Source organism: Mizuhopecten yessoensis, unplaced genomic scaffold (assembly GCF_002113885.1).
Source record: "Mizuhopecten yessoensis strain PY_sf001 unplaced genomic scaffold, ASM211388v2 scaffold9847, whole genome shotgun sequence".
Lineage (NCBI taxonomy): Eukaryota > Metazoa > Mollusca > Bivalvia > Pectinida > Pectinidae > Mizuhopecten > Mizuhopecten yessoensis.
In genome coordinates this window covers 1606100-1624548 of record NW_018408252.1, presented here as the reverse complement: position 1 = coordinate 1624548, position 18449 = coordinate 1606100, and the positions used below count along the sequence as shown (strand labels likewise).

Genomic DNA, 18449 nt, shown 5'->3' with positions numbered 1-18449 from the left:
AGATAGCTTGTATCCTTAAGGCCTTCCCTGCCACCTTTAAACCATCCAAGTGAGAAATCACCTAACAGGTCAATGATCGTACAGATGGCTATCAATCTTACAATGTTTTTCTTCTTTTCTAGGTCATGATGACATAGCTGTCGGCTACGTTCCTGTCCACAAGGTGTTGCTAGGGACACATGTTACCAGTGGCAACCAAATTATTGTTACCAGGGTAACTTGTCACCATGGAGATTCCAAGTCACATTGTTGCTCCAGAAGGGATAGAGTTGAAGCAGTCTGAGGTTGATACTTCTCAGATAGGTAAATAAACCACAGTTCTCATAAATATTTAATGTATGACAATGTAATTTGTATGTATGATCCATCTTCAAATGGTCCTGGAAAATGGCCCAGACGCTAAAATTATTTCTGGGGTAAAAAATGAAAAAGAAAAAGTGTGAATTACACACATTATATCACCAGCCCACACGCAGGCATACACACATAGGGAGATATTAGCCAGGTGGCATAGGACTAGTAGTTAGCGCCTGATGAGGCACCTCCTGCGAATTTCCTCAAAAGTGTATTGATAAATGTATATATGCTAATTGTATATATATGTACTGCAAAGCGCTTTAGAGTGGCTTATGTTAGCTAGATAGGGCGCTATATCAAATGCTGTATATTATTATTATCAATGTTTTTGTTATTCGATAAAGATAACATCAGCTAGCTTCTGGTTAATTCCTAGAGCGACCCATCGAGCTTAATTGCCAACATAGTTTCAAAATATGGAAAAAATCATGCAAACAAAAAAATAGAAAATAAAAGAATCTCATCAGATAAAGAACTAAACAAATCATAAACAAATATTTTGATATCTTGGAAACAATTCATAGAAAACAGATGAGTTACAGATTTGTCAAATGAGATTCCTATTACTGCTATCTAACACCTTTTCATTAAAAACTTCTTGAAAAGAAGAAAACTGCAATGAGAAATAACCTCGCTTCTGTAGAAATATGATAAAATTATGAAATAATGAACAGAAAATTAAAATATTTCACAAGGTAATGTTATCATTAGCTGTCTTATTTTGTTGTGTACAGGAGTATGGTGTGTGGCACCTATCCCCAAGGGAACCATCTTCGGACCCTTTGTGGGGGAGATCGTGTATGAACACAAAGACAAAAAGATTGATTACAGATTCGCTTGGGAGGTAATTATGATTATTGTGTGTGGAAATTTTATGTTTTCAGCTCCTTATCTGTCATGATATGGTGGGCTGTTTAACCCTTTCACCCCTATGTAACTTGAGTAGACTCTACCATGCATTGATATGGATGAGTCCATTATGGTCTACAGTGGTGAAAGGGTTAAATCACCTTTTGTCTATAGAAAGTCTGTCCTCTATTTCTAAACATTTACTTCAGGTTGGTAAGTATGGATTATGAAAAGATCATGTAGCACAACCAATGAGAGTTTCTATGTAATATTTTAATGACTAGTACGATATGTACACTGTCACCTTCATCAGACAAATGACCAGTGAAGTGTATGTACACAAAGGTCTAAAATATGTAAGAGTTGTCCACAAAAGCGATGTCAATTTGGCTATGCTGTAATTAAAGCGTATGTACAATATTTCCTACCTTTTTGGGTTTCTGTTTCTTTCTGGTGTTCACCAAGGCGGACCCAAAATCGCCCTCCAGTCTCTCAAATATAGGATGCGTCACAATATTTGCATTCGATTTTGTAAACGCATTCAGCGACGTTTTCTTTTGTTGTTTTATCCTTAGGGTGTAATAGGATATATATTGCGAAGCGTCTTGTGGGGCTTCATGACTGTTGCTATGCCATGACCGTGATATATCCTCTGGATGGTTTCGAATATACCCTTTATTTACCGGATGACCACTTGACCTTTGGTTTTGTTCTGATCCTTGATTGGTCTTTTCTTTCCACCATCAAGTAGCATTTACTGTTGATATGACTGTCAGTCCAATAGATAAATAACGCAAAAGATGAATATATATAATATAAACTTTATCTATTTTACATCAACTATGAAACGAGTAATTGCAACTTATATTAATCACTCTTGTTAGCCGAGATGTTAGTGCGTGGGGGCTCTTTTATAATGCGGGAAGAACCCGGAAAAAAACCTCACGTGGTCGAGCAGATGACCTCATACCTTTTCACATCCAATCAGGGAATCAAACCTGGCCGCCTTGGTGAAAGACGAGTGTTATCCACTGCACCTTCCAACCACCCAAAGATGACATGATATTTGACCTTTAGGTACCTGGGATGGAGAACTAGTGCTGTGAAGCTAGAGTGTCTCACGCTTAACGATCTTTACCCACTTTCAAGGTCATAATAATCAATATCAAGGAGGCTTAGTTTAATGATATGCGAGTTTGCAGTATTGGTTTTATTGAGATTTTTTTTTGTCATGATTGCTTAACCCATTCACCCCTAAAGTCATGTTTGAACCTTATATTACCAAATCAAAAAATGGGAAGTCCAGTTTATTAATGTATACAGGGGTAAATGAGTTAAATATCAAGGTGAACAGTACAGGACATCTGGGCCTCTTGTTTGTATTTAGGAATCGCAACTTAATGTCATTGATTATGGCCATTGTAGAACCTGTTATTGATGATTTTAAGGTGAAAATGCAGTTCAACTGCAACAAATTTGGTGAAATCAATCTGGCTCCAGAAAAAGCTTTTAACATATGGCTCTCAGAATGAATTACGGCAAACATTCTAATGATTTTGGTTTTTGTACAGGCTGACACAGTCAATGGATTCCAGTTGTTTTAAAGCAGAGTATTTGTTATGTTGTTATAACGTCAATATTTAATGCTGAATTTGAATGCAAATTTTTCACTCTCATGTATAGTTCACTGAAACCAAGAGGTTAATTGCAGGTGTACACAGCTGGTACATTTTACCCTGTTTCTATCAGGTGGCCAAGTGTCGCCTTATGATTACCAGACATACATATTCATTTAGCTCAGTGTATATATTTTAACCAATTCTAATGTGACACTGGAATATTTTTGCCCAATTTTAAGTCAAAGTTTTGTACCAGACAAAGTGTTTTACTCATAATTTGTCCAAAAGACCCATGGTTGATTACAAATTTGAAGAAAAATGGGGAGAAAAATATGCAGTTTAAATGTAAGTAAGATTCAGTAAACATTTAAAAAAATCTCTGGTCTTTTAAATGGTATTCAGATTTTTAAAAATGATTTTTTGGCAGAACTGTAATGATGAAGTTCCTAATTTTGTTGCACATGCAAGTTTAGGTAAAGTCCTGTGCACTAAAAAATGAAGAGGATACACTTATGAGACAGAGGCAATGAATTTGCTGGAATGGTGTTTTGATCTGAAATGGAGTAACTTAAACTTAAGGAAAAGGGCATATTCAACTTGCCCAAGCTTTAAGACGCATATACTAGACGATACAGTGTTGCTATTTAAGTCTGGACAACACATGCCTATCATAATCTTTAGTTTGATTGTTTGGACACTAACTATATTCACTGTCTGTGACCTTTGCAGGTGTTTGACCTTGAGAAGAACGAACTGTCTCACATAGTCAATGCCACAGACCCTATGAAGGGAAACTGGATGCGTTATGTCAACTGTGCCCGCTTCCTGGAGGAACAGAACATCGTATCAGTCCAGGATAACGGTCAAGTCTTCTACAAGGCAATCCAGGTACGTTTATCAACTCATTCGCCCCTGAAGACACATTTGAACTCTTCCAATTCGAAGGTTGGAATAGGTCATTATGAAATTTCAGGGGTAAATGAGTTACCTTCCCAAAATATGGATTTCTTTTGTTAAGTTGGTTGGGTTGGTTTAGGTGTTTTCCGTCTACCATCATTGACAAAGTAGGTGTTTGGTCGACGTGAGGGGGTAAGTTTCCGCTTAATAGGCCCTCGGAGATTCAAAAGTCTGCCCATCCAGTTCTAATTCTGAGGTCGGACATCTCTTCAGATGCAGGCAGGCTGTCACGGCGGCTGTGGTCCATGGAACGACAGCCTTAGTGTAGACCTCGCTGGCCTCCTATTTTCTTTTGTTAAACAAGTGGCGACTTTTTGTAGGTGTTGATCTCCAACTGGTTTTCTTTGTTACATACTGTTAACTCATTCAGCCCTTAAATTTCATTAAGAAGTATGCCAACCTTTGAATTGGAAGAATTCAAATGTGTCTTCAGGGGTGAATGAGTTAACATACTTATTTTAGTGCACTGAAATTTTAGCTTTTCAAATTTTAACAAGGTTAAATGTGATGGAGCCAACGTCGGATGTAGGTTTGTGGGTTGATCAGTGGGGCACCTCTCTTTAAGTAGGGATACTTAAAAAGGTATGCAGGGCGATTACAGAAGTGAATACATATACATTTAAAGTATGATTATCATCACAACATACTTGACACTTAGGATGTTGTGATCATGATCCTACTTTAAAACTTAAACTGCAAATTGACGGTTTGAAGAATTTTCCGGCATTGACTGAAATATATTTTAGTCTGGTAAGCAGGATCAGATGTGCTCTATTTAATTTGCTTACGTATATATATGTATACATCGAGGTAGACTTGGAAAAAAGTTTTGGATTGAACTTTTTTTATTTTGCTGTACTGCAGGATGTAGACACATATGAGGAGTTGCTCACCTGGTTTCAACCGTTCAAGAAGCGACGACGACGCAGGAAGAATGCTAGTGTCGACGATAAATCTCCAGGTAAGAATTCGTTCTTCACTGAGTTGGGTAACTGTAAATCACTTCGTTTTTTTCAGAAATTCCAAAGCATCTTGGGAAAGTTTATTCCAAAATGATCTGTTACGGTATGTATGTTGGTTTAGATGTTCAAACAGTCTGAAAAATGGTCAGTATGGTTAGTGTTTTGTTCATTGGACTCGTCACCAAATCACTCATATCAAGGCTGTGTTTGACGTTAAATGTGAATTTTAATAGGAACTACTTAACCGAGTCAAAATGTTTTCTAGTTTAATTCATTCATCCCTGAAGACACATTTGAACTCTTCCAATTCAATGGTTGGAATAGTTCATTATGAAATTTCAGGGGTCGATGAGTGAAACACCTCGAAATGACACAAGAATTCGAATGAAGCATAATATGTATTATGGCATGATACAGACTGTTGAGAAAATTCTTGAAATTGGCCTGTGTGCTTTTGTCAGCTTAAATTTGTATAGATGAAGATTGAAATGTAAATTCAGGATAATTATTTTTGTTGTGTGATTATCATAAAATACACATATTTATAGTGTTTTTCATTCTATCTTTCAAGATGCTGCTGTCCCAGTCAAAACAAAATCTCAACCAAAGGTCAAAACTCCATCTAAGGTCAAATCTGTTGCTTTGGAAACAGAATTACCAAGCACAAAATCATCCTCATCCAAAATCACGAAGGAAGCAACATCAGCAGAATCAGCCACAGCATCATCTGCCATGGCAGCAAAACCCGTAACCATGGCAACAGGATCAGCACCTGTGACAACCACTGTGTCCACAGGGAACTACATAGATTCGCCGGTAGAGATTCTGGACACGAAGAGACAACGAAAGAAGAAAAAATTATTTGATGAGGAGATACTTCTGACAGACCTTGTTTTCAAAAAGAAGAGACGACGGCGCAGCAAGGAAGAAATGGAAAGAGACGCAATCGAGGCTGCCCTAAATGCCCAAAATAAAGGCAAACGGAAACGGGGAAGGAAAAAGAAATCAGAAATGATAGTCAAGGAAGAAATTCCTCCAGAGCTCCGAGGGGATGATGAAGAACATGGAGGCAGGGAAGGCAGTCCAATGAAGGCCTCACCTGTTCTGGAAAATCTGGAGGAGGTAGAAGGAAACACAGTAGACAGCTTGGAAAAGTCGTGGACCTATCCTGCTAAACATCACGAATACCTGTTTTCACTTCGTCCGCACTTTGGCACCACACAAAATGGCCGACGTGTCTATAGATGCGACGTCTGCTCAGGTGTGTATAAACACACGTTCAGTTTGAAGCGACACTACCTCCGTAACCACGTCAACTGTCGCTACCTCAGCCGTGCTGACATCACAAACTGCATGATTCTTATTGGTCAACAGCAGCTCGCGATTCTCAAATCAAATGAGAAAGACCTACTCCAGAAAATCGACGAAACATTGGTCCAGACTTCTAACGAAGATGAATCAAATGATACACAAAGATCTGATAATGAGTCACTGGATAAAAAAGAGGAAGTTAGCGATTCGGGCTCAAAGGAAAATGAAATGGAGGTAGATATTGACAGCAGTAAAACTGATGCTTCAAAGATTCAGTCCAGTACAAATTCCACAGAGAAGGACTTACACGATTCTCAGAAGGAACAGATATCAGAATCGAGCACAGAAGTCAAAATCAAAGAGGAAAATTTAACGGAGGAATCACCAGACGATGAAATGCAATCAGCTTCCGATAAACCATTACCATCGAAGGCGGGACTTTACAAGTGCAACATATGTTATAAACTGTTTGATGAAATTGAGGCCCTGAAATTGCACACACAAGACCATCCCAAGGTTCTTGATGTAAAAGGCTTTTCGTGCGATCGCTGTCACATGCGATTCACATACAAACAAAACCTAGTACGTCACCAGATGGTCCACGAAGGCGAAACCGAACGGCTGGCCAAGTCTTCGCCAACAACACCAGTTAAGACAAAGTCAAAACTTGTGGAGAAGAAAGTGCCAGTTGTTGGGAAGCCTTTCAAGTGTCCTCGATGTCCCATGAAGTTCAAATACACTACAAACTTGGAACGCCACGAGGCCTTGCATTTTGGTGAGTCGTATGTCGCATCTAACTCGCAAATATGTTTCAACAGTCCCAGAATGACTGACTGGGTATACCATATATATAGTGGGATTAGTAGTGGCGCATTACTCATAACAATATATTATTGGATTAAATCTAGATTCTTGATTTTTCTGAATACGGTATACTGGGAAAATTTTGCTGCAGTTCAAATTTCGCCTTTTCCACCAATCATAATGAGGGAGAATTTATCATTACAACCAATATAAGTGGGCAACATATAATATACATAGTTATTTAATGTGAGGGGCAAAATGAACACAGGGTGAAAGTTGATTTTATGGGTGAAGGGCGAAAGATTCCTATAGCTAGTATACAGTTATCTCTTTCACTTCAGCTTTCACTGTTATAATTACCAAGCATCAGGTGGCAAACTTGAAAATGAGTGTGTGAACATCAAAGAAATCACAATATAATTGGTCATGATCATTATGATATCAATGTACAGTTGCATGTGAGGAATATTGCCAAAGTTACATTACCAAAGCCTAGTGAAAGGGTTTAAATTGTTATAAATCGGGGACTAATGCAGGAATAGAGAGTTAGTACCCATTTTGAAATCGGGGAAAATCTGCGCTGTAGCTATAGGTGCATGACCCGTCCAGCGAGGGCTGCAGGCCGGAGCTAGGGGGAGAGTACCGGAGTGGGGGCATGGATTACATCTTTGATTCTGTTTCTCGCTGTTCGTTATAGATTATAAAATATCAGCAGTGACAATTCACATCAACATAGGGAAAATGAAATAAATCTCTCAGTTAAAGGGAAAATGGAGCCAAGACAGATATTCATGTGGTAGTATCTTAGTTACAAGTGGGTGAACTTTTAACTGAAAAAGGGGAAAATAAAACTGAAATTGGGGGAAATAATGCCAAAATTGGAGAGGGGAACTATTTGGCCATAAAAAAGCCTGTATATATCCATGTATTTTTTTATACATGTCTAAAAGAGTCTGTGCAATTCTAAGAAGTTCAGATATTGTATACCAATCAAAATTACTATGCATAATTAAACTGTTTCATGGATAAACTTCTGCCTAGCCAAATATTCACCCTTAACCGGTAAAATCCATATACGTTCAGTGTATATTCTGTCTTGATAAAAGGGTATGCTTTTAAAAATATTTGTTTTCATGATAAAGGCCAAGGGGTGTTCAGTTTCATTTCCGACCACATCAGGGATTTAGAATCAATTGTTATGTTCGATTCGTAATCTGGAATAAATGAAGTACGCAAATATGAAATTTCAAATTCATTAAAAAACTGGTTAAGGAGATATGCATGGCATTACAAAGAGAGATACAAACCCACATTTTCATAGTAAAATTTGTGAATATCGTCTGTTGTGTGCTATTTGGTTGAAAATTTGCCATTTTAAAGGAAATTAACTTAATCCTCTTCAATGTTTGAAAGCCTCTGCATACACCAAACAAATAAATATTTGATATGCTTAAACATTGTCATACCAATGCAAGCCAGTGTTCATTTGTCACATGCAGAGGCTTTCATTTCTGCAAGCTAACTGTCCAAAAACACCTTACTTTGGCTATTTCTGCATATCAACACTATGGTAGGGCAAAAAATCTGCAACTTATTTTTTTTGAGGCCAAAAATTACCCATAATGCCCAGACCGGAGTCCTTTTGCCCTTTATCGCTGAGGGCTAAAATGGCGAAAGATAAACTACAGCGAAAGTTTCTCAGTATTCCCATGAAAATTAAGTTGAATGATTGATATTAAGAAGTAGTGAAATTGAGCAAGGATTTTGTTTATGGGAAGTATTAAAGACAGGATCAACCTAACAGGTTTTGTTTTGGTCACATATATAATATTGCCTGTACGAGATCAAAAACAAAGACAGAAAGGTTCAGTGGATGTGTAGAGGTAGAAATAAGATATAATATCTAGTAGATCTATCAATCTAAACAATTCTTTCAATAGCTTGGCCATCTATTTACACCTTTCAACCCTAGCTAGGTAACTTTATAATTAGTAGACTCTACCATACATTTATCTGGATGAGTCCATTCTGGTCTACAGCGGTGAAAGGTCAGAGAATATTTTGAGCTTGATTACACGTACCGGTACATACATTTTTATTTTCTGTATCTAACAGTTTATAACAATTCTCTCTCTAAATTGGCCATCTTTTCGAACTTGATTACATAAATTTTATATTTTCTGTATCTAACAGTTTATAACAATTCTCTCTCTAAATTAGCCATCTTTTCGAACTTGATTACATAAATGTTATATTTTCTGTATCTAACAGTTTGTAACAGTTCTCTCTCTAAGTCTATTTGAACATGTTCACATAAATTTCATGTTTCTGTACGTATCATACAGTATATATTTTCACAGTTTTAAAGTATTTTTATCTTTGGTTTACAGCTGACCGCTCGTTCATTTGTTCCTACTGCGGTAAAGGATTTCCTTCTGCCACGAACATGAAGAAACACGAACATATACATCTAGGTAGTCGTGTACCGTGTAAATACTGCACAGCCGTCTTTGTCCATGTCGGAAGTCTTCGGAAACACATTCGCCTGGAACACCCAGATATTCATCGCCAGCGCCTCCTTAAATTGTTAGAGAAACGAGGAAAGCTTGGAGCAAAAGCTGCACGTACCCTTCAGGAAAGCTACAACAAAGAGGCTTCATCGGATCTCCGGGAAAAGCTTCCTGGGTCTTCACAAGTTGTTCAACGTATGAAAATAACGAAGGAAGGAAAAGTGCCTGTCAGAGAGGAATCCGACTCAAAATTTAAATTCCAATGTTTGATTTGCAAAAAGAGATTCTCAGCCTACGTTAATATGTGTCGTCACAGACGACTGGCTCACAAGGACAACAGTAAGATACCAAGATTTACTCAAAGTGAAAGCACCGTTACTGAAAGGTCAGTGTCGACGAGCCCAGTGAAGCCAAAACGTCAACCGTCAAGATTGAGGATACTTATGGGCAGTCCCAAGAGAGATGAGGAACCAATCATGTTTGAGACTGCCAATGATCCAATCGATAACTCTCCTGAAGCGAATGTGAGTTTTTATGCAAATGTTGCCGCAAACGTCGCCGAAAATCTCACCAGTTACATTGATGGTGGGGTAGACTCAATGGCCCATTTCAAACAACACATCAGAATCAAGGATTATGATTCCGTTTTTACCACGGTAAAGGAGGAAGTATTGGAGGAAACAGAAAAGTCTGATGACAAGGAGGAATTTCAATGGGAAAAGTTCAATTTTCCTAAAAACTATGACCCAAAAGTGATATCAGATAATTTTGTGGACCTTACAGAGTTAGCTCCCTTAGAAAAGGGAGATAAGTCTGATCAAGTTACAGATGAAATTTCATACAGCAATAAAGTGCCGGCTTTCTGTACACGACGCAGGACGTCAAGGGAAGGATTGTCATCTGCAGAAAGTTCACGAGATGGACTCGAAAGTGGACATTTCGGACAAAAGGAACATCAGCCTCAGAATGAAACAAAAAAGGAATTCAAAACAGAACCAAAAAATGACAAAGAAGACAAAAAGAATGATACGTTGGATGAAAAAGTGAACAACTTGGATGGCAAACCTAGTGACAAAGCAGACAAAAAGGATGATATATTGGATGAGAAAGTGAACAACTTGGATGGCAAACCTGGTGACAAAGCAGACAAAAAGGATGATATAGTGGATGAGAAAGTGAACAACTCGGATGACAAACCTGGTGACAAAGCAGACAAAAAGGATGATATATTGGATGAAAAAGTGAACAACTTGGATGGCAAACCTGGTGACAAAGCAGACAAAAAGGATGATATATTGGATGAGAAAGTGAACAACTCGGATGGCAAAACTGGTGACAAAGCAGATGAAAAAGAATATAAATTGGATAACACTAATGACAATGGGGATGACAAGGAGGATAAAATAGAGAACAATACACATGATAAAGAGGAAAGTTCATATGAGAATGTGGTAGAGTCTAAACAAGTGTTAAAACTACCTCTGATGTTGATGAGGTCAAAGGTGACCGTGGATAAAAGTGATGAAGATTCAGAGAGCTATTACAAGGATGTAAGTGATAAAAGCGAAATCAAGGATGGTGATGACCAAAGTGACCTCGGGGATGATGGTAAAGACTCTAAGCAATCATGTCTTATACAGGCAAACAGTGAAGTGCCAGAATCAAATTCTGAGTCATCAGGAAGCTTGTCATCAGCAGAACAAACACAGTCAAAGGAAGATAATGGAAATTTGAACATTAATCCAGTAGGAGATAATGTTATTCTACATGACACAGACTCATTTGAGAATAAAACGGGAGCTGAGAAGCGACTGGGGAATTTTGAAGTCACATCTGTTAAATTAGAGAACGTCAATGGAAGGGAAGATACTCTCGTAACAGTTAACACAGAGGATCAAATGCAAGATGATAACACTGATAATGACAGTTTAAAAATAGATAGTGGGCATCCTCTGCAAAACGACGGAGATTGCCATGGAAACAAAGGATTGGACACTGTCTCGGAAAATGTGAAAATTGGAAATTCTACGCAAAAGAATGAATCAGAATCAGTAAATAAGGAGACACTTGAAGACAAAATTGGCGAAGCCATGGATTCCAACTCAAGTTTACTGATATCCAATGTTGTTAGTGGTGCGGACGTGGCCGAGCTTTGGTGTCACGAGACGCTCAGCAACAGTAGTCCAGACAATCATAACAATGTTGACTTGAACAGAAATAACAACAACACTAGTGATTTGAACAAGTGTCAGCAGGACGACAACGGGGACAACAGTGGGAACAGCAGTCCGGGTGTGTATAATCCTCCGCTTTCATCCGATTCCGAGTCTGAACTTGACCTTGGTAACTGCAGAGGTGCTGTTTCGGCAACACAACTTATCCGAGGTCTCAACTTGGCCAAGGCACAACAGAATTGGCAGGAAAACAACAATATTGGTTTGCAGGATGATAGAATGATTTCTGCAGAACGTATTTACCGCAGTCTTCTCAAACTCAAAGAGGAACCAGACCAATCGCCACAGCGTAGTCCACTGCACAATTTTGATTCCATAGCATTTGGAAATTTTGGGAAACGAGCGCACGTTTGTTCAGTGTGCAAGCGACATTTTGCTGATAACGAGGCTGTGTTGAGGCACCAGTGGAAGAAACACCCCCTCGTGGCCTGCCATGCACTAGAGATTGAAGATGGTCATGATATTGAGTATTTGTACTACACGCAGCCAAGCAATGTTGGAATCCTGGGTGCATGTGGCAAGGCACTGGAGAAGATCAGTGAGCGTAATTCTTACACCTGTACGAGGTGTAACGGCAGTTTCAAAAACATTGATCGGCTGCATATTCACATTATGAACTGCGCCCCAAAACCAGCCATGGCATCAGAGACACTAGACAAGTTGCCAGGAAAACGTAGGAGAAAATTTCCAAAGAAATTTATCGGAATGGATCTTGAGTCAAATGAGGCAGAGCAGAAAGAGCGTGATGAACTTGAACAACTCAGCAGAAACTACATTGCAAAATTGAAAGCTCAGAAAAAAATATTCATGGGATGCAGGAAACGTAAGCTGATTGATGTGCCAATAGGTGAAACTTCCAACGATACCAAGATGAGGCGTCGTCGTAGTTACGAGATTGGATACATCCCTGGTAACCATGTACGGAGGCGAGAAATGACTGAGCTTCTTGATACACATCAATGTAAAGGATGTGGGGTGAAGTTCAAGTCCATTTCCCTCTTAGAGCGACATGTACGTAAATGTGATGGCAAAGAAAAGTTCAAAGACCTAAAGGTCATGAAGTCCACTGTGAATGAAAGTTTTCACAAGAAGCACAAACAGACCTGCCTTTACTGCCAGCGAGGCTTTGCGTACCCCAAAACATTGATGAATCACTACCGGGCTTTCTGTATCGTGAAAAAGGACAAACTTATCAAGGGTACGTTAACTGAAGCTGAACGCATCGAAGAAACCGAGATGATAGTGAGGCTCAAACAACAGGATGAGGATCGGAATGAGGCTGTATCTGTGCATCATATGGAGGAAGTTGAAGGTCACAGGAAAGGATGGCCGAAGGGTCTCAAGAGAAAATCACGACGCAAAAACCACTGCTGGACATACATAAAGAAACGCAAGTCATCGAACGATGCACTTGACAACGATGATGATGTATCAGAAACAGCTTCTCAAATGTCTTCAGACTCCCCGTCAAAATCTGGAGATTCGTTATCTCCAAAATCTGAACCTTCTCCGTCACAAAAGTCACTGGAACCCATGAAACTGTTGGATGATTATTCTAGCAAATCATTTCGGACAAATGGTCCAAATGAAGAATATGAGGATACATGTGCTTCAGCTGACCAGGAGGAGAGACCAAAAAATCCTGTTATGATCAAAATAGAGCCCCTTGAAAATTTTAATGCTGTGATGACAGGAAGTGGCGAGGAAGAGAAGAATCTAGAAGGAAACAATCAGAATGATAGATCGAGTGTTAGTCAGAATGTCGGAAATGTCGAGAAACTTGAGAAGCAGAATGGGGAGGACACTTCCGCACAAGGGGCTATGGCTCGTGTAGATGGAAATAAAGTTTTACAAGATATTTCTAAATGTAAACTAGTCAAGTACAATGTTGATACAGTGTCTCCGGCATCGGATCGTCCCATGCTGACTCTAAAACCGGTGATAGAGGGGACGTTGTCTCCTAAAAAACATCAAAACGGATCTCCTTCCGCAGTCACACAAAGTGCAGATTTAGGATCAACCGTACACAAGTCACTCTGCACATCTCCTGCAAAGAAAGTGAAAAAGAAAAAAAATGAACAAGGAAAAGTGTCGCCGCCCATGTGTGTGATGAAAACTGACCGAGGTATATCTAGTCTTACAACATCATTACCAACAGTTTCCTCGCAGAAAAGTGGCTTTAAATCTTCCTCAATCAACACAGTCACTAGTCAGCAGACCAGTCTGCTTGCCACCGATGTAAAAGTTCAGGGTGATTCAGCCATGGCCAAATCTCCAAAAAAGCAAGGAAAGAAGTCGGTGGATACAATGTTGGTTACAAAACTTGATTCTAATGTTTCTAAAAAGAAAAACACAACAGACTTGTCATTTAACGAAGCAAAGTGCAAAAATAGTCCCAACAAGACCAAAGGGATCACATATCCTGCTAAAATGCTGCCAACAAACGCTGAAAAACGTGCCCCAGTTGTTCTGAATTGTCCAGTTATATCAAGGGTGGTAAGGAAGGGAGATTCGCCAAAAAGGTCTCGAAAATCAAAAAAGGCTGAATCTTCAATGGCGATAAAGGGAACTACCTCACATCAAAACCACAGTCCTGCTTCTTCAACAGTCTCAGTCAGTCCAGAGGTGTCGAAGGAATCTGGTTCTTCAGCAGTATTGGTTGGACCAGAATTACAAAGGGAATACGGTTCTGCAACAGTGCTCAGTAAAACAAAGGCACCGAGGGATTCTGTAGCTCAGAGGAAACTGAAGTCATGCAAGGATGAAATCATGGAAAAAGTTAGCATTGATCCTGTAAAAATATCTAGCAAAACAGAATCGACAAGCGAATCAAAAAAGAGGAATTCAGCAATTATTTCTACTCAACCAAAACCTCCATCAGAAGTTAGTCGGGATTTGTTGCAGAAGTCGGCAAAGTTGAACAATGGATTTGAACCTCAAACCATTGAAAACAATAAGGATATGAACAGCATTAATTCAAAACCTCAAAAACTCATCGTTCACTTAGGCTCAGAAAAATTCTGTGTGACTCTACCTGACCCAGCGATATCTTCAGTTTTAAATAACGCATCTAAAACAACACAAAAAACTGTAAACAGGACTGGAGCCCAATCTGACGGAAATATAGAGTCAAGGGAGACAACCATTTCTTCTGAAGAAGTGAAAAAAGAGCAAAATGCTAACACAAGTTATGGGTCTAATAAACTAACCAAAACTGCAACAACAGCAGGATATCAACAGAAAACAGCACCAAGTATGGCAATGGTTTCAGTAGATTCTGGGAAAACCGGCAAATCCAACATACAGTGGCCAGTACGAAAATCACAAACCCTAATGGCGGAAAGAAGTTTGGACAAAATTGACAGTCCTGATGAAGCAACAGCTACACAAACTGGGAAATTCATGTCTCATTGTGATAATAAAAAGGAGAGGATCACCAACTTAGTTAAAAAAACTGTCATTCATAAGTCTGAGAAAAACATTGATATGGAAACAATTTACGAATCGCTCAAAAAGCAACAAAAACCGACAATGAAACAACAAAAACCCAAGCCTAAACAACAAAAAACAAAACAACAACAATCAGAAAACACTTCACAGGAAACCAGGGAAACGACGGAATCTGTCGGTAACGTTCCTACAAGGACCTTGCAATTAAAGACTGGCAATCACTTGATCAGTGTAGAAATTCCTCACACAAGTCCTCAACCAGTGAATGCATCAGGGGGAAGACTTAGTAACCAATTGACTCCAAATAGCGACACAATTTCTGTGATAAATACGCAAGGATTAAAAGCCAAAAATACTTCCGTGTCCAGTACTATTATAAATGTACCACAAATACAGACGGATACAACAGTCAAACCCCCACGGAAACGTCGCAAAACTGCTCCAAAAACCGATGTTTCACCACCAGAATCGAAAGCCACCGAATGTGTTCAAAATAGTGCTAGACTTTCCTTGTCACCTGACAAGATGTCACATGATCAGGTGTCAAAGGTCAATGTATCGTCTGACAAAATATCTACAGACAAATTGACAAAAGCCATGACCTCGTCTGACGAGGTGTCAAAGGTCGGGATGTCAACTGACACGACATCCAAGGTCAGTAAGTTTAATGGTTCTCTTGATGAATTTGACCCTCTTGCTCCCATGAATAACTTACTGCAACTTGCCTGCATAGCTACTGATGTTCTTAAGGCTGTTGCGGTTTCATCTGATGAAGATGAAAAAACGCCTGTGTACAAATCTACAACAAATCCATTCCATTGTAATTCTGTGGTGAAGAACTCGACCTCCCGGCCAGTTGTTCCTGTCTCCAGCCCTCAGCTTGTCACTCCCACCTTACCACATATTATCCAGACAATGTCTGATAATGTAACTATGTCCCAACCTCCAAAATTACCAAGTGCATCTTTGAGTGTGAAGCCGGTGAATTCAAATTTAAAAGAACCCCAAACAAATTTTGATGCATGTGGTTCAAAAACTGGATTGACAGTCGTTCCCATGTCTGTAAGACCAGCGAAAACCAGTCCAAGGAAGAAACGTGTATCGCGCTCGCCAATGAAATTGGCAACGAGGGAGGAGCTTCTTAGCAAATGTGGCCTATCACCACACACCGACATGTTCACCAATACAGCACCTGGCAAGGGAGATAATCCAGAATAGTGATAAAGGGAGATAACTCCAAAACTCCTACATAAATAAAACCTGGGGAGTGGGTGGGGTAAATACGGATGGATGATGACTGAGAAATATATTATGAGGTATGGGAAATATCCTTGAATTTTCAATTATTTGCATAACAAAAATTTGAATTGTGTTCAGCGTTGGTGTTTGAGTCTTCTATAACTCTCATATCAATGCGTTTATTGTGTTCCATAGTATATCTTTGATTTACCTTTGATAAAGTTTGTGACATGAATAGCATCAGTAAAGTACACATTTTTTAAAAACTCGTTAAGGGAACTTCTCAGACATGTTTTATAAGTACATGGGGGGTGGAAATGTTCACATAATTTCAGAATTTATTTGAATTTGATATGATATTCATGAAACAAGTTTGCAATCTTGTAAATATTCTCAATGACTGTTAATTATGATTTAAACTTGTGATCATGTTTTCTAAATATCATATCAAATGGAAAAAAGTTTGAGATTCTCTTTACCACATGAGGCCAGCTTAGAGCATCATGTCCTGATTAAAAAAACCCATCCATATCAAATCTAACTCTGCAATCTATCCCACTAATGTATGGTGTCATTTTGAAATGATGTAGCTTAAGCACATTGTTACGAATCATTGATACAGAATCTTTCACGTCTGATTCTTATTAACTCATTCACCCCTGAAGACACATTTGAACTCTTCCAATTCACAGGTTGGAATAGTTCATTATGAAATTTCAGGGTTGAATGAGTTATTTGGATATTTTCCAGAGTTAAGGTAGAGAGTCCCAGTGCTCTGTGCGATATCTCCAAAAAATGAAGCGTTCCGATTTGTTTGGCATTTTTTTTTCTTAAAATACATGCCCAGATACTACAGCAAAGTGTTACTTACCAAAAGGTATACATTTATCATAATTTCCCTACTCATAAAAGAATCTGTTGCCAAGAGGATTCGATCTCTGGACCTCTTGATTATAAGGCAGGGAGCTTATATATAATTATCTACTGTTCTATCTATCATGCTATTGGTCCTGTTCATGTTTTCCCACAATATTACCAGAAAAAATGTTGAATTGAACTCCTTAAAAAGGCCTAGAACTTATATAATCACTGTCTTTGTATCATTGTAGAGAAATATCACAAATTTAAAGGGAGAACTATGTATACGGTAGAAAAGTGATGGGACTCTTTACCTAAGAATGTTTATCGAGTGAGAACTGTTGAGTATTCTGTTCACTATCTCACGGAATAAGACTATCTAAGTATGTGACTTTCTCAAGAATTTGTAAACCATATTTAGTGGGATAGTTTGAAGTCTTTCCAAAATCCGTGTAAATATTGCATGTTTCATATGTAAAATTGAACGCGATATATTATGGGATGACGAAGTCATTGGATAAAGCTACAAGTACATTCAAACCTGTTTAAAAAGACCACCTGCAATAAGAGGCCACTTGATTAATTTCTCAAAGGTGTCTCTAAAAACAGGTTCGACTGTACTCTTACTTCCTGTGTAAAAATGTATGTGATGCATTATGGGATGAGAAAATTTTAGTCATTGGATAAAGCTACAAGTACATTCAAACCTGTTTAAAAAGACTACCTGCAATAAGAGGCCACTTGATTAATTTCTCAAAGGTGTCTCTAAAAACAGGTTCGACTGTACTCTTACTTCCTGTGTAAAAATGTATGTGATGCATTATGGGATGAGAAAATTTTAGTCATTGGATAAAGCTACAAGTACATTCAAACCTGTTTAAAAAGACTACCTGCAATAAGAGGCCACTTGATTAATTTCTCAAAGGTGTCTCTAAAAACAGGTTCGACTGTACTCTTACTTCCTGTGTAAAAATGTATGTGATGCATTATGGGATGAGAAAATTTTACAGTCATTGGATAAAGCTACATGTACATTCAACCCTGTTTAAAAAGACCACCTGCAATAAGAGGTCACTTAACTGATTTCTCAAAGGTGTCTCTAAAAACAGGTTCGACTGTACTCTTACTTCCTATGTAAAAATGTATGTGATGCATTATTGGATGAGAAAATTTGACAGTCATAAGATAAAGCTACATGCACAGTCAAACCTGCTTGAAAAAACCACCCGCAATAAGAGGCCACTTAACTGATTAATCAAAGGTGTCTCTAAAAACAGGTTCGACTGTACTCTTACTTCC

General features: G+C 38.6%; 1 protein-coding gene across 2 annotated transcripts in view; it reads left to right on the top strand.

Annotated features, from left to right (window-relative positions):
* The window catches only part of LOC110458823, a 58063-nt gene extending 40182 nt beyond the window's left edge, over window positions 1-17881 (top strand). For both annotated transcript variants that reach the window (XM_021510755.1, XM_021510756.1), the window contains exons 2-7: window positions 123-303; window positions 1092-1201; window positions 3555-3713; window positions 4647-4743; window positions 5316-6830; window positions 9250-17881. In XM_021510755.1, coding sequence (XP_021366430.1) covers window positions 228-303; window positions 1092-1201; window positions 3555-3713; window positions 4647-4743; window positions 5316-6830; window positions 9250-16271 — 8979 coding nt within the window. In that variant the 5' untranslated portion in view covers window positions 123-227 and the 3' untranslated portion in view covers window positions 16272-17881. The remainder of the gene's footprint in view (window positions 1-122; window positions 304-1091; window positions 1202-3554; window positions 3714-4646; window positions 4744-5315; window positions 6831-9249) is intronic.
* The last annotated feature ends 568 nt before the right edge of the window (window positions 17882-18449 follow it).